The 21,959-nt window shown below is 37.3% G+C and overlaps 1 protein-coding gene across 3 annotated transcripts; it reads right to left on the bottom strand.

Moving 5' to 3' along the window:
* Positions 1–1,034: 1,034 nt before the first annotated feature.
* Positions 1,035–6,062, bottom strand: LOC118039431 (glutathione hydrolase 1). Of its 3 annotated transcripts, none has more exons than XM_073409018.1 (8): positions 5,616–6,062; positions 4,643–4,992; positions 4,038–4,088; positions 3,273–3,788; positions 2,942–3,177; positions 2,229–2,493; positions 1,786–1,923; positions 1,035–1,379 (listed from the first exon to the last, which is right to left on the bottom strand). In XM_073409018.1, exons 1-8 carry the CDS (start codon positions 5,620–5,622, stop codon positions 1,140–1,142), a joined length of 1,803 nt encoding a protein of 600 aa, XP_073265119.1. In that variant the 5' UTR covers positions 5,623–6,062; the 3' UTR covers positions 1,035–1,139. The 3 variants fall into 3 exon arrangements, with proteins under 3 accessions (XP_073265119.1, XP_073265118.1, XP_073265117.1); XM_073409017.1 differs by lacking the exon at positions 5,616–6,062 and adding an exon at positions 5,143–5,511; XM_073409016.1 differs by lacking the exon at positions 5,616–6,062 and having other exon boundaries at positions 4,643–5,136.
* Positions 6,063–21,959: the final 15,897 nt, after the last annotated feature.

The raw sequence follows: 21,959 nt of genomic DNA, 5'->3' as shown, positions 1-21,959 counted from the left end.
TAACAGACTCTTAATTTATCAAGCCAACTTAAGTCTTACAGAGGTGAAAATATGATAGGATTAGCTTGGTGACATCTAAATTACATCATGTTGATTTTCAAACTTTGAATAGTCATGTCACCATAGTATTAGTAAATTTAGTAAAAAAACCTTGATTTAGCCCATTAAACCATTACTTTTTATATATTTTTTTAATTATTTTTATAGTTTTGAAACTCGATCGACTAAGTTAACCCGAGATCAGGTAAGGTCTAAGTAAAAAAAAACTAGAGATTTGGCTTGATAAAACTCGGTAAACCTGGATAAACTTTACTAAGACCCGACTTTATTTTTTTGGCAATTATCTTGCATTATCTTGCTCTTTATCTCTTTTTTCATAGCAACTGTCTTGCTCTTCAATGCATAACAGCATAAAAAAAACCCTTAAAACTCTCTTTTTCTCTTAAACCCCAAACTCAAGGTTTTTTTATACACTGAATATCATTTTATTTCTCTATTTTTTTAGTAAAGTCAAGCTTTGGCTCTCTAATAAAGAAATGGATATAAAAAAAGAGGAGACCTTCTTCGAGCGATGCAAGCAAGCCACTAAGTGCCTTTTTGGCATAAGGTGGGCCAAAGGGTTTTCAAAAATTCAAAATTTTTTTTTTTTTGCTAAAATTGAGTACGATTTGTACTTTTTGGAATGTGCTGATGTTAAAAAAAAAAAAAAAAAACATTATTGGCATGCTTTTAAGGCACGAAAAAATCTATTTGAAAAGCAACCGCTACCACAACCCAAAACACCCTCTAGGAAAAAGATGAAAGCAAGCCAAAAGCGTATTTAATTGTCTTGTTGCAACACATGTCATCTAAAGGACAAAGGGTATAAATAAAAATAAAAAAAAATTAATCAACAATTTTTTTGGCCTATAAAAAACTAATAAAAAAAAAAAACATTTGTGCCCGAATGATTTCTTAAAAGGCATTTGTGTTGATATGAAAAGACAAAAATATCCCCATTTCAAGGCTTTATTTTTGTGTCGAGAGGGGCAAAATAGGGAAAATGCCGTGGATTACTTAACTAATTAGTTTGTTTATAATTTAAATGGAAGAAAAAAAAGGTAACCCTTTTATGTGTATTCTAAAATCAGCTCACGACTTTAATAACCAGCAGGCAACCCTCCTTTCCTTGGATCACTAACTCCTACCAGCTTTCCCATGAGCTTATTTCCTTCTGCAGCCTCTAAATCCTGAACAATAAATTGGCAAATGGTTCCACCAGCAATGCCTTCCAGGTCATGGCCTCTTTTCTGGAGGAATGCCCTGACATCCGCCGGGAGTTCGAAGTGTTCGCCGTACACTGTTGTCCAATTCTCATACTGTACTACGTTGGGAGTTAGCTGCATACACGTGTGACAGTTTATCAGGTTTCTAGTAAGGTTAGAAATGAAGCCACTAAGTTCATCACAATCAAGAAAAAAAAAAAAAAAGCTATCAGATTTCAGGTAAGGCTGGAAATCAGCTAGTACTCGATCGTGGGATCTTTTTTCACAAACAAAGATGAACCTATCTAGGACCATCAACTCTTTATGAAGACAGAGTGGATGCAACTTTTGCATCAGCTTGTTCTACAAAATGCTAAGACCTAGATCCCATCTCATCCATAATTTTTTCAAGAAAAAGTTTTTCAGGAGTCCCTCCAATGTCAGGAGATCACACAAAGGGTAAGAATGCAAAGCTACTAAACTTGGTGTGCTTGCAAAAGCAGTAAAAGAGAAAATTTAGCAGCTTGGGATTAGATAAAACCTTATGATAGACTCTTGGAGCCAAGACAGAAGAGAGTGGATCCATTCCCTTCGCAAAATGATTTAAGAGAACCTCCGTAGTCCCGGCAATGATCATGGATCCCCCACTTGCGCCCACCACACCTTTCAGTTGCTCGTCCTGTGGAGGGATGCACAAGACAAAAAAAAATTGCAGTGTTAAAATGTGCAGAAGGTCTTGAAATAATGAAAAACAAGGATGGTGTCAGGGTCAAAGTTTAAATGGAATTATATATAAACATAACAGTAGTTCATATACAATTTATAATCGAGTATCACAGTCTGTATCTGTTTGAGCATGACTGTGGGCCGGCGCTATGGTTCATTTGAGACCGGAAACCCCTGCCCCCCAAGCCTTTAAAATGTTGGAAATCATAATTGGCCATCTGTTTCTGTTTGAGCAAAAGAAATCACAAAGCTGCAGACCTTCAGCACAATAGTAGGTGTCATGGATGATAATGGTCTCTTCCCAGGCCTGATGAGATTAGGAGGTGCAGGTGGTAGAACATGCCCTGTATTATTCCCAGGCATGGAGAAATCATCCATTTCATTATTCAGAACTATTCCTGTACTTGGAGAAAGTATCTGTGCCCCAAAGTATGCATTCACAGTATTGGTCATGGAGACAGCATTCCGCTCGCTATCTACGATGGATATATGACTCGTGCCATGATCATTAATCTGGTTCCACCTGTCAAAACGCAGAACTTGGTAAAGATGATAGGTACAGAATATAGATTGTCGGAATAACTTATACTGCATCTTTCAGCACGTGCCACGATACTGAAAATGTTGGGAGTTCGGACAATCTGGAGGAACTACTTTGCCTCTCTCAGTAACATTATAAAGCAATGAATTGCCCATCATGTTCTGTTTTTCCAAACCACCCAGCGAATGGATCATGTGAAGAATTAGGAAATGCACCGTGTAAGTTTGAGGAAAAATTCAATAACGTAATCAAGCAATGAACTACCTATCATCTAACAATGGTTTTCAGGATCATCCACTCCTAATCAACATAAAATTTTACAGGTTCTTGCAATTGAACATGAACATAAAGGGAATTAATGTATATTAGAAAATATTCAGTTATTTGTGTGCAAAAACAAATTTTATGCTACAGTTGCTACTCTGTTTACCTTCCACCATAATGACCAGGATCAAAAGTCATGTTGTCATAAATGGTTTTCTTCAACTCTTCTGCAAATTTGGGAGAGATCATATCTGATACGACTTGAGCAACATCAGCAAAGTCAGGATCGCCAAGCTTCATCCTCACAGCGAACGCATGCTTTAAAGATTCAACTAGTCGATGGAACCCAAGGGGACCAGAAATGCCTTCCGGCACTTCGTATCGGGCAAGAATGTTCAGAATCTGTGGCAAAGGGAACAGTGATCCTAGATTATTGGTGTTTTTTGTATTTTTGCTCTCTAAAGCCAGAAGATAAACAGGCACAGAGGTGCACTTACAAGCATCATTGAAGCACCCCCTGAAGAAGGGGGAGGCATTCCAATTATTTTGTAGCCTAGGATGTTAGTGATGATGGGTTCTCTAACTCTGACTTTATACCTCCGCAAGTCTTCTATTGTCAGTATCCCTCCAAGTTTCTGAACATCTCTTACTAAATTGAAACCTATTGGTCCATTATAAAAGGCCCCCACTCCTTTCGAAATTGTTCTTAACGTGTCCGCTAGTTTCTTGTTGTAACAGATATCACCTTGTTGCAAGAGATCACCATTTGATGTAAAAACGTTGCGAAGCCCTTCATCTGCCAAGATACCTGGTTTTGTCTTTTCCATCTGCATGCGGAGGTATCGTGAAATCTTGAATCCTCTGCGAGCTAGCTTCTCAGCTGGCCTTACAAGCCTTTCCCATGGGAGCCTTCCATAATGTTTCCACGATTTGTAAAGGCCAGCAAGTTCCCCTGGGACAGCTATGGATAGGGCACCTCTTGCTTTTAGAGTAGCATTTCCATCATACATATTCTGCGAAAAATGGGTGAACAGATTATTTAGTACATAGCACAGTCCAGAAACCTATCAATCTTGAATCTATCAGTTTTCCCAACAAATAAAACAAAATGAAAACACGAAAGCAGAAAAGTATATTCGCAACAAAAAAGTAATTAGATATAGTTTCTAGAAGCGTCTTGGTTTTAGCACAAGGCACATTGCATTTGCAAAATCAATATTAGAAGCGATTCAAAAATATACGGACAGTAGGCTACGTCGTACCCCCAATTTCCTTGGTGATAAATCGATACACACCATATCAGGATGCATGGCCTGAATGTGAAAGCATATGCAGAAGATTTGAACCACATGGAGAAATTGTATTCTTGGGGGATAAATCGAGAAATGCCAGACAATAAATGGTTGAATTTTCAATAAAAGGACTGAAAAGCATGGCAGATGGCGACATTCAGCCCTTGCTGGATCTTTCAAATGAAAAATTCCGTTTGCCTCCAGTGGAAGCTCTCCACAAAGTGGATGTGCATCTATCAACAAAACAAGACTTAAAACAGTGGCAATTACCAATCAGCAATATAACTTGGACAGCAGCTAATGCAAGTGAGGTAATCTATATATATATACATATTGACTCCGAATGTTCTGAAAACACTACTGGTCTATTGGGAAGAAAACGATGGAGAGAGGAAGGAATCGCCATACTCCAAAATACTGCCAAATCAATGGAAAAAAATGAAGGAAAAACCTGTTACTATTCATTTGTTGATGTGCCAAATTGTAACATGTTTTCCCTTTATTGGTGTCGATATTTTGTACTCAAGATGGTCATCACATATATTCTAGGAAAGACTTGTCAGAATCCTCAGTACCTCAGAAGCTTGCATTGGGGCAGTTTCTCTCATGTCATAGGCATGTACCTCCCCGCTGGCAAGTCTGATAAGCATAAAGTCTCCTCCACCGATGCCGCTTGATGCTGGGCTCACAACTCCCAAACAAAGAGAAGCAGCTACAGCGGCATCGACAGCATGACCTCCTTCACGAAGAACATCAATCCCGATTCTGGAACATCTACCATCATCAGTAGCTACAGCACCGTGGCGTGCCACTACTGCTTGGTGTCTAAATTTGGTTGAACCACTCTGACGACTGTGAAGGCTTGATGTAGCAGGGCACAGTAGAAACAGGAAAAACAGAAGGATTGCCCATAACGACGGCAAAGCTGCGTTGATTTTGATGAAAAACATCTTAATTAAGTCAATAAAACCACACAATCCAAAATTCCTCATTTCATTACCAGAAGAAGAAGAAGAAGAAATTGAAGATCACTCAAAGTTGATTTCCACCTCACAAGTCTCAAAAAACTACTCACATGACAAGTCTCGCATAGTACAATGTATTCTTCTGCCATTGGAAGCATTGAATGTGATGGTAGGTGGGGTGGTGATGGTCCATTTGCTCAGAATAGAGCGTTAACAGTCGTAGCTCTATATTGACCTTCACGGTCCACTAGATTCTTTTAGATATTTAACGTTTGGCATTTTGAGTGGACGTAAATTCATTTTTTTTCCCTGTATAAGTTATTGAATTTTTTTAGGATATTAATCAATGAAAGGTATGAAAGAAAATCTTAAAAAAACTAGGGTCTGGCTATTATGATATCTTTAATAAATTAGTTAAAAAATTCAAATTAACAAAAAATAGAAAAGCAACTCCACACAAAACACTATTCACACAAAATGAGAGACGAAAGGAGAAAAAGAACAGTTTTAGTTCTTGCACAGACCCAAATTAGTTAGATAAGAAGGAGAATTAAGAAAGAAGTTGAATGCTTAAGTTACTTACATGACATCCTTCTTCTCCTCCCCCTCCTGTCGTTCTTCTTCGTATTTGCAGGTGATGATCCAATGCATCGTCGACATATTTATGCCCTGTCAAGCAGAGAGTCCGAGGAATTTGCAAAGAAGATGCCCTACCTAACCTGTCGGTCAAAAAACGCTAGTCTGTGGACTGCGGTGGTGTGCTTGAGCAATGAAATACTACAGAAAATAATTATCCATCGGCTTCATCTCCACACAAAATGATACAAATAAAAACAAAAGAAACAGTTTTTAGCCGTATAAAAGAGAATCAAATGGTTATTGCTTGCAGGCTGCAGCTGTGATAGTCGTCGTCCTTGACTTCTTTGATATACATAGTTTTCTCATCTTTCTAGGTGCCGTCTGCATAGTCTTGGCATTTTCTTGAATAAGACAGGTGTCGGTAGCATTAGTCTTTCTAGATTCACCCCTGGCTGTTGCACCTACAAAAAAAGGGGAAGAGAATTAGAGTCTCCTTCTAATATTAAAGAATACTAAAAATTCTATGGTTGTACCGATCTCAGAAATTTCAGATAAAAGATTTATTTATGCTTAAAAAAAAAATGATGTCACATTTACCATCTCCATTCAAACAAAATTTACATTTGTCATTTATATTTTAATTCAATATCAATCCTAGAAAATAAGAGACTTATTTATTTAAAAATTCTCTTAAATATTGTGCCTTTCTCTAAAAATAATACTCATAAACTTAATAATTAGTCAAAAATTCATATCTGAAAAGGTTTTTTACTAAAAAAAAAAAATTGATGTTAGGCCCTAAAATTAGAGAGATTTTAGAAAAAGCACTTTTCGGTTTTAAATCCTACATTATTTATATTATATTTGGGATTGTAGTTACAGTTGTAGATATCTATACCTAAACATTGCAATTAATACGTTTGGATTTTAGTTTTACTCTGATTTTTTTCTTTTCTGTTCCATGTTATTGAAGTCCTTGCCTTGTTATTATTATTTTTACTGCATTATTTTTAGTTATTATTCTGGAAATTTCCCCTTTAAGAATTCTTTTAGTGTGTTGCTGCTAAATGATTTTTTGGCTGTTGAACATTGTAACATTGATTAATAAAATTCATGCAAGATTGGAAATGTGGAAAAGGATGCTACTAAGCATGGCTGGAAGATCAGTTTGTCTTCTTAAAACTGTTCTTTCTTCGCTTTTGTTAAACTATATGTCTATCTTTTTAATGCCTAACTGTATAGCTCAAGCTACCTCCTTAATTTAGCAAAGTTTTTTGTGAGCTGGTGTATCTGTTTAAAATAAGATTTATAAGGTTGCTTGGGTTTGGGGTCTTTACAATGGAAGAACAAGGCAATGCTTTCACTTGGAAATAAACCTTAAGCTCCTCAGAGCTACAACTTCTTACATTGATAATTAATGGGGTCAGAAACAGTTCAAGCAAAACTGATATAAAACAACAGGAACCTAAGAGACAAGAACACTGTGCGGTTAAATCTTGCAGCACTATTATTGATAACTATCAGAATTAATAATATTAATAGGACCAAACATATATAAACGATAAACCCACTGTCAATACAATACGACATCATGTTGTAGAACGAACAGCGCCAACAGTTGAGAATAAAGGTAGGAATTTGATAGCCACAAACATGATTTTATTGATAAATTGGCAAAGTGTTCCTTACAGATTGTAGCTTGTTTGAAAAATTGTTTACACGTTTAGCAGATTATAAATCATAAACAGAAAAAAGACCACTACAATAAGGAAACCCCATACGGGTTCTCCATACGGAAAGGATTGTAGATCATCTCAACTTCATTTTCTTGAACCAGGCATGTTGGATTTGCTTGCGGCACCTGTTGCGAAAACGACCCTCCGCTGCTAAGGCTGGAACCAGAAACTTGAGCGTCAAGATGATAACCGTCAGCATCAGTTGCAAGGGATTCAACCGGAGTCGATCCTTTTGGTGTAGAATGAACCTCAGCAGCCTCAGGTGGTGTTTGAATGGACGGAACCCCACCTGCCAAGTCAGAGCCACCATCTAAACCCAGCAGTCGAAGAAGCTCTTGATGGTAATCATCATCCTCCTCTGTTGCAGAAGGCTCCTCATCATTGTCGATGCACACAACCTTATTTGGTTGCAAGTTCTCTGTGTTGAATAATTAAACTCAATCTAGAAGGTTCCAGTCAAGGAAGGCAACCAGCCACCAGCCACCGACCACCGACCAGCCGCCAGCCACCAGCCGCAGCCGCCAGCCGCCTTCACACCGCCGGTCAACAGCCGCCTTCACACCTGGAACAGTAGATTTTCGTATTCTGTTTTTGTGTATAAATAGAGTGCTCAGCTTATGTTATATGTGTGGAGAGAATTGAGAGAAACACAAGTAAGAGAAAGAGAGAGAGGGCGTGTATTTGTTTAAGCTTTTGTGTTTATTTGTAAGCTTCGGTTTTTTGTAATAAAACAGTGTGTTTTATCCCCTCTGAGTGTTTCAAAGCCACCACCAGTGGTTTCTCCCACCAACAATTGGTATCAGAGCCCCGTTCATCGGAAAACAGAAGAGTTTTGGGGTATATCCGAATTTTCAAAATTGTCAAAAACAAGTTTTGATCATTCCACAGTGTAGAGCTCATCAAGACGAACTCACTGCCGCAAGAATCAGCCTGATCGGAGGAGGTGGTAGCTCACACGCGCCGCCTGAAGTTTCAGCCAGTTAGCCCACGCGCATCCCACGCGCCCCGAGGTTGAAGACGACTGACGTGCACGCGCGCCATATTCAAGCCGAGCCGAGCCGTATACGCCGAGTCCTAGCCGAGCCGTATAAGCCGAGTCCAGCCGAGCCACAAGCCGAGCCGTACCTCGCGCCGAGCCGAGCCGCTTTCAAGCCTCAGCCGAGCCGAAGGAATATTCCCCAGAATATTCCACAGAATATTCCCGGTTCAACCCAGCGAACCGCCCGCCGTACAGAAGTGATTTTTTGACCGGTTCACCCATTTTCGGACCCGATTTCAACAAAGTCAGACCGGTTCCCTACTATTTGGACCATTCCGGATCGATCTACAGTGTCCGTTTGTCCAAATTCGGCTCTCAAAGAGGTGATATAGTCATTCCAAAAGCAAAATGACTACAGAAGGTACACATACACTCATCCCGAAGCTGACTAAAGACAACTATGATAGTTGGTGCATCAGATTGAAGGCATTTCTTGGGTCACAAGAGTGTTTGGATATTGTACAAACTGGTTATGATGAACCAGAGTCCAAAGAAAGAGAAGATGCTTTACAAGAGGCACAGAAGCAAGCCTTGAAAGTCAACAGAAAGAAGGACAACAAAGCCAAGACCATCATCTACCAAGGTCTTGATGAAGATACATTCGAGATCATAGCTTCCGCTGAAACATCACATGATATATGGGAGGCTCTCCAACAGAAATACAAAGGTGCTGACAGAATCAAGAAGATTCGTCTTCAATCTTTGCGAGGTGAATTTGAGTTATTGCAAATGAAGTCCTCGGAGTCTATTTCTGATTATCACACAAGGATTATGGTGATAGTCAACCAGATGAGGAGAAATGGAGAAGCCATCATCGATGCTCGAATTACTGAAAAAATTTTGAGATCCCTAGATCCAAAATTTGATTTTGTTGTTGTCGCAATTGAAGAATCCAAAGATGTGGACAAGTTGACAGTGGATGAGCTTATGAGTTCTTTGCAAGCTCATGAGCAGAAGATCGTAAAGCGAAATGGAGATAAGGCAATTGAGCATGCCTTACAAGCAAAGCTGTCTCTCAAGGACAGATATGAGCAAGGGGAGACTTCATCAAGTGGCTACACCACTCAAGCAGGAAGTCAACAATCCAGAGGTGGATTCCAGCAATTCCAAGGAAGAGGTTCTTGGAATACAAGTTTTAGAGGAAGAGGTGGCAGAAACACCACCAGAGGAGGCCGAGGACAACAAGCATTCACTCCCAGAGGAAGAGGAGGCGGTTACAATAACCGTGACAAGAGGAATATCAAATGTTATAGCTGCAATCAATTTGGGCACTATAGCACTGAATGCCGATGGAAAGCTCCGTTGGAGATACGTGAGCAAGCTAACTATGTAGAGAAGGATGACAGAGAAGAAACTGCATTTCTTGTCCAACAAGGACTTGATAAGAAAAAGGAGGACATATGGTATCTAGATACTGGAGCCAGCAATCACATGTGCGGCTACCGAGAGTTATTTAGTAATCTAGATGAGACCAAGCAAGGTCTAGTTACTTTTGGAGATACCACAAAGGTTCCATTCAAAGGTAAAGGCAACATCCCAGTCAAGATGAAGAATGGCGATTCCAGCTACATCGCCGATGTCTATTATGTCCCAGCCATAAAACAGAACCTAATCAGCTTAGGTCAACTTTTGGAGAGAGGCTATACTTTTTACTCGGAGAATTGTCATCTAGCAATTAGAGACAACAATTGGAGATTAATGGCCTACGTGAAAATGTCCAAGAACAGGATGTTTCCTTTGAACATCCAGTATGATGCAGCAAGGTGTTTGAGTGCCATCACCAACAGTGAAGAATGGCTTTGGCACCTGAGGCTTGGACATCTGAATTTCACGAGTTTGAAGATGCTAGCAAGCAAGAAGATGGTCAAAGGTTTGCCTCACATTGATCATCCAGATGAAGTCTGTGAGAGTTGTGTCCTCAGCAAACATCACAGATCCAGTTTTGCCAAAGAAGTCAACTGGAGAGCAAAGAGGCCACTGGAGTTAGTACACACAGATGTGTGTGGCCCAATCACGCCTATGTCAACTGGACAAAATAGGTACTTCCTCACTTTTACTGATGATTTTAGTAGAAAAACGTGGATATACTTTCTGAAGAGGAAGTCAGAAGTATTCAATTGTTTTAAAGATTTTAAAGCAATTGTGGAGAAGCAAACTGGTTATACGATCAGAACAGTGAGATCTGATCAAGGAGGAGAATATACAGCCAATGACTTTGAAGCCTATTGTACACAACAAGGCATCAGACATCAAACAACGCCAGCTTATACACCACAGTTGAACGGTGTAGCAGAAAGGAAGAATCGCACGATTCTTGACATGGCAAGAAGTCTGCTCAAAGCAAAGAAATTGCCCAAGCAATACTGGGCAGAAGCTGTATCATGTGCAGTGTATCTGTTGAATCGCTGCCCAACCAGAAGTTTGCAAGGTATTACTCCAGAAGAAGCATGGAGTGGTCACAAACCAAGTGTTACTCATCTACGAGTCTTTGGTTGTGTGGCATATGCAAAGATCCCAGATGCAAGAAGGAGAAAGCTCGATGATAAGAGCGAGAAATGCATCTTTGTCGGATATGGTGAAAGAAGGATGGGATACAGGCTGTATAATCCCATCACGAAGAAGGTGATTACAAGTAGAGATGTTATCTTTGAAGAAGATAAATCTTGGGCATGGAATGGTGATCAAGAAGCAGTCAAATGGATCACCACTGATTTGATCCTTGAAGGTGAAGAAGTACCAACAGTACTTGTCGAAGAACCGATTGTACCTGCAGAAGAACTGATTGTGCCAGCAGCTGAACCACAAAGTCCAGTGTTTATACCAGCAGCTGAACCACAAAGTCCGGTACACAGTTTTCCTGTATTCAACAGGAGGAACACACCAGGAGCATCATCATCAACACCACCATCAGCATCCTCGTCAGAAGGACCAAGAAAGATGCGGAATCTTGAAGAGTTGTACGATACCACTCAGGTTATGGAAGATACAACTCTGTTTTGTTTCCATGCAGATAAGGACCCACCAGAAAAGAAGAAAGCAATAGGTGTCAAAAGGGTCTACAAGCAGAGAGAAGGCATTGAAGGGAGAAGTATTCATGCTTGGCATGATATCCCTCGATTGAGTTTAAAGGGGAGATTTGTTGAATAATTAAACTCAATCTAGAAGGTTCCAGTCAAGGAAGGCAACCAGCCACCAGCCACCGACCACCGACCAGCCGCCAGCCACCAGCCGCAGCCGCCAGCCGCCTTCACACCGCCGGTCAACAGCCGCCTTCACACCTGGAACAGTAGATTTTCGTATTCTGTTTTTGTGTATAAATAGAGTGCTCAGCTTATGTTATATGTGTGGAGAGAATTGAGAGAAACACAAGTAAGAGAAAGAGAGAGAGGGCGTGTATTTGTTTAAGCTTTTGTGTTTATTTGTAAGCTTCGGTTTTTTGTAATAAAACAGTGTGTTTTATCCCCTCTGAGTGTTTCAAAGCCACCACCAGTGGTTTCTCCCACCAACACTCTGCACAGCTTGAAGTGGATACAGTTGGTGCTGCAACGTTGATAGTAGATGCACCGGAACTAGTGACAGCCATCTGATCATTGTCAAGGTCCTTAAAAAGGTGATGAGAAAACGACTCCGAATTGTCAGATCTCACCCCATTATACACGATCTCAGATTCAGTTTCGGCCGCCGCCTCGAAACCCGTTATCTGTGATGGGGCGGAATCCGGGACCGGTGATGTACTGATCATTGCTCATCGGAGGGGTAAGCACACTGAGACACAATATTTAACGTGGTTCGGCAAATTGCCTACATCCACGGGAGAGGTTCATTTTATTTAGAGATAGAGAAAGAATACAACACATGGAGGAGGATCACATTCACTCAACTCCCATCTCTCATTGCTACATAGGGCAGCAGCTGCTGGTGGCAGCAGGGCTGCTGATGGCAGCCCTTCTCTTTCTTTCTTTCTTCTTCTCTCTACATGTCTCACAACTCTCACACTTTGCTCTCTAAGATCATGCCTCTTTTATAGGCATCAATGGCAGCTCCTCTTGCTCCTTTGTCATCAATGGTGGCTGCCAAACTCATCTCTTCTTCAACAAAGGTGGCTGCCAACTTCTTCTCTTCTTCAACAATGATGGCTACCAAAGTCAAGGTTGGTGGTTGCCACCAACAAGCCTCCTTCTTTGACAATGTCAACATAATTGGCAATATTCCAACAATCACCCCCTTTGCTATTTATGTGGGCAATTGTCATCTTGCTTCTTCAGCACACGCTCTCTGGAGCGTTCTGAAATGAGCTCCTTTCATGGCTCTCACACCTTCTCTAAGGTGTCTCCGTTTGTCGTTATGCGACGGTCTAAACTAGGGCTCCTATCATGGCCCATAGTTTGGCACATATAATTGGGTAAACATGTGCACCTTCTTCTTCTTCATCTCCATCGACCACCATGATGACCTTTAGATGCCTCCTGATCGGGCAATCTCTCTTTAATAATTCACCACTGTCATTTTCGGTCTCCAATCTCAACGATCGGACCGTATCATTGCATCCGGAATGATCAAATTAGCTAGAAACATGTATTGAATCGTCCAAATCGCACTTCAGACGGCTAAGATTTGATCAAAACAATTCTGGCCTGATCAACGGCTCAGATTCAATCTCAGATCCGGTTGCACATAGGATCAACTACACTGGATCCTATACCTCGGCTCGCGGCTCGGCTCGGCTCCAACTCAGCTCGGCTCCACTCGGCTCAGCTCGGCTCGCGGCTGATGACATGGCAGGTGGGTCCCGCTATGCTGACATGTTAGTTGACTAGTCAATTGACTTGCTGACTGTGTATGTGATGTCATCCTTGCATCATGATGACGTCATCCTTTGCATGGCACTGTTCATGATACGTCACTGTTCATGTCTACTGTTCACATGGGTCGGGTCAACTCATCCGGGTGAAGAAGATGCGTGGGGCGCGTTGGCGCGCGTGGGTAGACGCCTTGCCGGAGAGTGATGGAGAGTGCGGCCATGTCCGACGTCCGATTTTGACGCCGTTTTCACCAGTGGCTTCGTATCGTCCTCCTCTACACGGTGGGATGGTCAAAACACAATTTTGACAACTTTCATTTTTGAGCAAAGATCAAACACCACTTTAAACCAAAAAGCTCTGATACCATTTGATGGGGCGGAATCCGGGACCGGTGATGTACTGATCATTGCTCATCGGAGGGGTAAGCACACTGAGACACAATATTTAACGTGGTTCGGCAAATTGCCTACATCCACGGGAGAGGTTCATTTTATTTAGAGATAGAGAAAGAATACAACACATGGAGGAGGATCACATTCACTCAACTCCCATCTCTCATTGCTACATAGGGCAGCAGCTGCTGGTGGCAGCAGGGCTGCTGATGGCAGCCCTTCTCTTTCTTTCTTTCTTCTTCTCTCTACATGTCTCACAACTCTCACACTTTGCTCTCTAAGATCATGCCTCTTTTATAGGCATCAATGGCAGCTCCTCTTGCTCCTTTGTCATCAATGGTGGCTGCCAAACTCATCTCTTCTTCAACAAAGGTGGCTGCCAACTTCTTCTCTTCTTCAACAATGATGGCTACCAAAGTCAAGGTTGGTGGTTGCCACCAACAAGCCTCCTTCTTTGACAATGTCAACATAATTGGCAATATTCCAACAATCTGTTGCTGGTGGTAGCCTTCGTCATCAACCCTGGCCTTCTGAGATATGGTGTTTGTTGCATCATCAACACCGTCAGCTTGCCTTCTCCTCTTTTTCGTCGTTTGTGTGTGGCTCTTGTTGTCGCCTTTCCTTCTCAACTGACACAAAACAATGACTTGGGAAAGGGATGGCAAGCTATACTCGTACATTGTCCAGCCGCAGCCATGTTGGCCAGGCTGAGTGCTTTGATAACTGAAGCATTTCCTGATGGCCGTGACAGAGCAATGTTCGTCAATAGCGACACCGATGGCTCGGTCAGTGTCTTCTCTATGCCATGTTGCAGGGCCACCGGCAATTTTGCGGGTGACATGGGAAGTGGGGCTTTTCTTTTTGAGGTTAGTGAAGAAGAAGACATCTTCTCCTTGGATCCTGTTGAAGGCGTTCCAGATTTGGAGAGGTTGATAGGCGTAGATGTCACAATCGCTAACAGGAGCGGAGGCGATGAAGAGAGGGTTGGTGACCTTTGGGTAGAGATAGAATTGGACCAGTTCTTGATCAGTGGGAAAGAAACGGTAACCAGGGAATAGGGTTTGTGGTAGAAAGAAATCCATTCTTATGTGATTTAGTTATAAAATACAGAAGAAACTAAAGAATGGATGAGCAAGAAACGAACTTGAAGATGAAACTCGAAGACAGGAGACAGAGAGAGAGAGTTACTTGCTGACTCAGAAACCCCGCCCTGAGAGATAAGTAAGGTGATGCTATCTCCCCAGTCTCTTTTATTATGTATTTTTAGGGTTTTTGGTTGCTGTGGCGGTGCTTCGTCCAAAGGTATTTCAAAATCTTTTTTAACTAAATTAACAGAATTCCTTTTTTTCCCTGAAAGGAGTCAGTTAGAGTCCATTAAAGCTAGTAACTGATCAACTGAAGTGAGCACACGGTGCCGGGCAAGAGAAGCGGAGCTGAGGTGTAGTATTTGTACGTATAAAGAAAAATAAGATCGTAGTTGTACGTAGTATTAGTTGTATGGTATGAGTGTGTATATGTATATGAACTCCAACAAACAGTTTAATTTTACTCTGGCAGCCTTATCTGAGTTTCAGTTTATGACTTCCTTAAATTGTGGAAAACAAATTAATTCAAGCCTACATATCAGGCTAAGCACTATCAGTTTAAGCGTGCAAACATGATTAATTTTGTATTCCAAATTGGTTGACCTATTTTACATCAAGTTCAAAACGTAGGCATCATCTGAAAAAATTAACAAAAAAATATCATTATATTTTATAAAAGTTAAAAAAAAAGCATAAATGTGATAAAAACCATGCTAAAATATATTTAATTTTGTTTGAATAAAAATACAATTTGAATCAGATTTTCATGAATAATCTGTTGTTAGTATTATTATTTTCATTTCAGATATGTAATGATTGAAAACAAATTATTAAAAATCAAATAAAAATTAAAATAAATATTTAAAAACCATGTTAAAACCAAAAAAATAATTAAGTGAATTGTTTTTCAGAGGGGTAAAAAAAGAAAAAGAAAACAAGAAAAAGCAAAGCAAAGAAAAGGGCCAGGCTCGGGTTTTTTTTTTCTTGGACAGGTCATCTGTGTTTATTTAACAAAAAGTGATGTGCTTTAGCCACTCGAGCTATGAGATGATATTTTGATCTTGTACTTCACATGTTATCTCTTTAGTTGAAATCAATGGATTGAAATTGGACATGATTTACTTGGAGGATTTGACGATATCTTAGCAGGGACAAACAACTAAAGTTCTGGTGGTCTTAATGTTTGTTTGGGACAACATTTTAGTTGGAGTTTGTAAAAAAAATATTAAAAAAATTATTTTAAATTTTTTTTTTTTTGTATTTTTTGAATAGTTTTGATGTGTTAAGTCAAAAATAAATTTTAAAAATTAAAAAATATTATTTTAATTTATCTCAAAATGAAAAATATTTTAAACAATAATTATTATAATTATAATAAACACCCCATTAGCCTCTTCTTTTTGCTACAACTTGTTGTATAGAATTTTATCTTTGATGTTCCTGTCCTCTATAACAGAATTTCATTATCTTTGATGTTCCTATATATCTTCTGTTAAGTATTGTCATTGTCTTCTATAACAGAATTTCATTAATTTAAATATTTTTAGAATTAAAAAAATCAATTATTACAAAAAAGACAATTTTTTTGTTTAATTAACTAACATGAAAAATCACTTTATTAGTTGAATTAATAAAAATAAAAATTACTCTGACGTTCATGATTTTATTGATAAATTGGCATAGTGTTCCTTACAGATTGCAGCTTGTATGAAAACTTGTTTACACGTTTAACAGAATCTTTGTTAACTAAATTAACAGAATTCCTTCTTCTTTTTTTCTTGAAAGGAGTCGGTTAGAGTCCATTAAAGCTAGCAACTGATCAATTGAAGTGAGCACACGGTGCCGGGCAAGAGAAGCGGAGCTAAGGTGTAGTATTTATACGTATAAAGAAAAATAAGAGTAGTTGTACATAGTATTAGTTGTATGGTATGAGCGTGTATATGTATATGAACTTCAACAAACAGTTTAATTTTACTCTGGCAGCCTTATCTGAGTTTCAGTTTATGACTTCCTTAAATTGTGGAAAACAAATTCAAGCCTACATATCAGGCTAAGCACTATCAATTTAAGCGTGCAAACATGATTAATTTCGTATTCCAAAGTGGTTGACCTTTTTTACATCAAGTTCAGAACGTAGGCATTATCTGACTGATTTTTTACTGGAATAATTGCTTCTCTTAAAAACAAAAACATATCATGATTGTTAAAGAAAATTAACAAAAAAATAATAATCAAAATGTTTTATTGATGCAGTCAAGCTTGCAATAACGAGAAATTCTAGATAATTAGATGTGAGTCATCCACATTTAGATGATGATCTGCCCTAGATAAATTACGTTGATGGAATAGTGAAATATCCAAAAGTATCTTTCAAATTTCATCTATAGTAATCTTTAACGGTTGAAGGTCAAACTACTAAAATTTATTGAATAATATATCTTGGTGTTTCGATATGACTAATAATCCATAAATACAACATTAGGACACAACATCTCATTGCTCATTTCCTATGCATTCTACAATGGTTGAGTGATAGCATGGTTTTAGTTAAAATTACAGTAGAAGGGTTGATTTAATTATTCTTATACTCCATGAAGGCATTCGTGGCTTCTAAACCGAGGACTCTGATTTCAGATGGGAACAAAACTAAACCAAATATGGCAAATGCCACTAATCTGTATCGTTCATCTCCCAACTTACCTTTCTTAGCATTCTTCTTCATCCTGGCTTCAATTACTTTCCATTTAAATCCTCCATCAGCTACCCTACACTGGCTAATTCTTTCCAAGTATAATAAACTGACTACCTTCAAAGCTATGTCTTTAAATTTTCATCTAAGGTAGATCTTATTACTATTATTTAGAAAATCTAGGATCCTTTCATACTCCACCAAGGTAGGTGTGATCATATCAGGTTCCTGAAGGTAAAACGCATATAATTGGGATCCTAAAAATTCAGTAGAGCTTTTACAGTCACTACTTGTACTGGAAACCTCATTAGTTATGCAATTCTCTCATATCACCTTTCAAAAAGAGTCTTATTATCGTACCTAATAATGGGTAGCAATTTCTTCATGTCATTTACCATGTGTTTTATTTTAATAATGCATGGCAATCCACTAACATTGATTCTTGAGCAGTTCCCTTTAGCTATTGTGTTAGCTTAGATTTTTTCCCAAATTCTTGAAAAGACGGATACTTTACGGAAGTCATGATTTCAGTTCAGAATCCTGCAATACAGGATTAACACGATCAGGCTTGCCTTGATACAAATTATAGGTAGTATATACAAACTAAGGACATGTTCTATTTATCAACTGATCATGGGTAAGCCTTCTACCTGGTCTTAAAAGGATCTCAAATCTGTTTAGTGATAATCTTTGTAAAGACACTATAGGGATGTTATGAGGAATGGTTAAGGTACGTATGTTCACAATTACCAAGCAGACACTCAGATATGAGTTTGGTGTTTTATACATTTGAACCCTGACCAATAGTTATAAGGTAGATCACTAATCCTCCACCTAATCTAGAAGTTTATGTATGCTTTCAAAAATTAAAGCAAATGATGTATGAGGCAGTAATCCATATCCAATATACAAATACATGTGTATTATATAAAAACAATAAAGCATAAAAGGAATGCATGTTTATAATGAAACCTAGACAAAAAAGCATTAAAGATTTAAAGCATAAAAATGTATATAAAAAAAAAATCAAACTCGATATTCAGACAAGCAAATAAAGTTTAATCTATGAATCCTAGTAGTGTCACCATTTTGTCACACGTGTGCGGTGTCGTGACGATCATCCTCCTACATCAAGATAGTCGGGAATGATGTTGGTGGAAAGGACAAGGAATTATCGTCCTTTATCAGTACAAAAAAGAGAATGGGAGTCGTCACTTATTATTTTGATTACCAGGAACCCTAATTGGTCTTAGAGTCTAGGTAAGATGACTAATTGCGTAAAGAAAATGTATTATAACCCTTAATACGCCTTACTTGAGTTAAACTACATTATTTATTTGTCTAATATAAATTAAGAAAAAAGTTGTGTTTTCTAACCGTTGATTTGTTTTAAGTTTAAGAAAAGTCCACCTCAGTAAAAGGTCCTTATCATATCAGATTAAAAACCTAATCATTCTAATACCAACAAAAAACTAAATTGTCTTTTTATTTAATATGAGGAATATATCTTATATATAAGTTTATAATCTCGCATATTAAAAGAAATAAAATAAAATTTTTTAGTATTTTTGGAATGTAGGCCAAGATCCTTTGAAATTTTACAAAACTTATTGTAAAATCCATGCAATACTTTATATATATATATATATATATATATATATATAAAGCATGTCAAAGTATTTTAGATATTTAAAAAAAATGCTTATATAATTTTAGGATTTTTAGCCATATACAAGAAAAAAAGAAAAAAAAATTGACTTGACCTGACCTGAACTGGTTGACTTGAAATTTTTTGTTCGACCATAAACCGAACAAAAAATTTTAGTTTCACCCAAAAACAAAACTTAAACAAAAAAAAAATAGATTAACACTCAAACAACACAAAAACTCAAAAATTTTTGAACAAAACAGATCAAACACAAAAAAAATAAAGAACGCCCAAAATAAATCTTGTAACATGGAACCCAAAATGGACTAGATTTGGCCAAAACAAAGGCACATACATGTTGAAAATCATGCAAAGATCAATAGTCTAGTATCCATTCATTTTGATTATCTCTTAAACATTATAATTTTGTCAAAATGAGTTTTGATTCTAAATTAAAACCTTAGGATTAAAACCATTATAAACGTGTTACTAATGCAAATAAACACTAAATTATTGGTTAATCGTGCATAAGAAAGGGTTTTGTGCAAAGAAATGGATCAAAATTGGTCCAAATCAAGATCTAAGACAATGTTTCTTTCCAAGAACACGAAGAACATTGCCCAGAACCCAGCAAAAAACCTAGCCATGAGGCAACCACTACCAAGCCTAGAAATGGGCATTTTTAGCCTTTAAAACATGTTTTCTTTATTCCAATAAGTCACAATATCATATATAAACATGTTTGAATCTAAAACTAATAAAAAAAAAATCAAAATCAAGCATGAGATACCAAATCCTAAAATTAACAACCTTAAACAGCCTACATGTTTATACAACATAGATTAAAAAGGGTTTTCAGAACCTATTTTGTACATGAACAATCTTAACAAGCTAAGGCTAACACATCATTGCTTTAACATGTTAGCTTAAGCTAACCAAAATCTAAAACAACATATATATATATATATATATATATATAAAAAAAAACTTAAAACAACAACATTAATACATCAAATTAAAACGTAAAAATAGCTTTAACATAACATCATTAAATAGAAATCATAGCAATAAAGAGGTGAATGAAACATCCTTTGTTAAACATTCCAATCTTTTTTTGTATGCTTCTAACTATAAAGTTAACCAAAACAAATAAAAAAAAATAAAAGCAAGCCACAAAGGACAAGCTTTGGGGTTTATAATGTATATTTAGAACAACTATTCTCTGTTGGCTTTCCTTTGGAAAAATTTTCCTCTCATCAATTTACAAAGCTTAAGAAAACTTTTGTTTATGTTTTTAGACCTCTACCCTTGTATTTCTTATTGATATTTCTCTCATTTTTATTTTCTTTTTCTTTTTTTCTTTCCCTCTTTCTTCTTTTTTTCACCCATTTTCTTGATTCTTAGGGGGTATTTATAGGGTTTTATTATGGTTTTGGGATGTCTTGAATCCATTTCTAACCTCTTAATCTTAAGGGGAGTGTTATGAACCCTTGATAAGAACCCATTGAAGAGCCTTTGTGTGTGAACACATGAAAACCAAATCGTTTTTTGCATGATGGTTGGACTGTCAAGACTGGCTAAGTTGCCCACATTTGAGGCCTCGTCGAAGCAATTCTAACGTCAATGTTGCCTAAGACCACCTAAGGTTGGTAAATGGGATGCACACATTTTATTTGGATCCAACCTTGCTCGATTCTAACATCAATGTCCTATTGCAAAAACAATTCTACCATCAAATGTTAGTCTATGTGTTTTTTTTTTTAATGGTGAGATATAGTAAAAACATTGTTCTCATCCATGGTACATTATGTACAGGGAAATGGTATTTTTACCATCCTTTCAGTTTTTTTTAATATATATATATATATATATATATATATATATATATATATATATATATCAAGGTTGTCAATTCTATTTCGTATCGTCCAGAATGGCTGAAACATTTCATACCAATTCAAAAAATAAAACAAAACGGAACGATTTTCACCTTATTTCAAATCTCGGTCAGTTCCAGATTTTTCGACTAAATTTCAGCTAAAATGTTCTAGTTTTATTTCACATGTTCCATTCCGGTCTTGAAAAGCCATTGAATCAAATTGAACCCAGTTCAATTTAATTAATTAAACCATCCAAGTATAAAAAACTTTTTTTCATTATTATTTTCAATAACAATGATATTAATAATAATAATAAAAATTATTATTAATTTTTTAAAATTAGATTTATCACTAATATATATAATTTATAGTCATATTGTTTTTTTCATGTTTATACTTTGTAGGAATTTGAGCAAAACAATGGATGTTTTAGATCCCATTAGTCTTGATAACATCGACCTATTGAATGAATGGATAACATTGACCTATTGAATGAATGGATTTATGAAAGAACCTGATCTTTTTGTTGGAGGGGATATAAATTGAAAAACTATTGAAGCACCTTTGTCTACTTTGATTTTAGAGGATGAAGAGATATATTTTAATGACGAGAATGAACTTTGTGGAAATGATCAACTATTGGAATGTTTAGTTGATGACTTTCCTTACATATCATCACAAGATCAAGATCCTTATTTCTATATTAATGATAAAGATGATGTTTGATTTATGTTTCTTTTGTGTTAAAACATTTTACTTTCATAATATTTTGATATTTTATTTAAGTTGAATTACTTTAAGTTAAAGATCTATTTAATCTTGACTATTTAGAAATATTTTAAATTTTAAAATTATATTTGTTTCGCATTGTGTTTGTATTGTATAATTTATAATTAATTTATCTTGAATTTAAATTATATTTGTTGAATTTTATATACACCAAAGCTAGCAGAAGAAAATCTGGAGGCAATGATGAAGAGTTTATGGAGTTTCCATGGTCTATTCAACTCACACAACATCCAATTAATCACAGTGGAAGAATCCGATTCAATGATAATTCTCTTCCCCAGAAGCTCC

Source organism: Populus alba, chromosome 5 (genome assembly GCF_005239225.2).
Source record: "Populus alba chromosome 5, ASM523922v2, whole genome shotgun sequence".
NCBI lineage: Eukaryota > Viridiplantae > Streptophyta > Magnoliopsida > Malpighiales > Salicaceae > Populus > Populus alba.
This window is presented reverse-complemented; position numbering and strand designations above follow the sequence as displayed.

Excerpts from the sequence above, each read along its gene's own strand:
- LOC118039431 (XM_073409016.1), bottom strand. The coding sequence starts at position 5,059 with ATGAGGAATTTTGGATTGTGTGGTTTTATTGACTTAATTAAGATGTTT. Across the intron at positions 3,178-3,272 it reads GGGGTGCTTCAATGATGCTT|ATTCTGAACATTCTTGCCCG; the intron begins GTAAGTGCACCT and ends CCTTTGCCACAG. Across the intron at positions 2,494-2,941 it reads CCTGGTCATTATGGTGGAAG|GTGGAACCAGATTAATGATC; the intron begins GTAAACAGAGTA and ends GCGTTTTGACAG.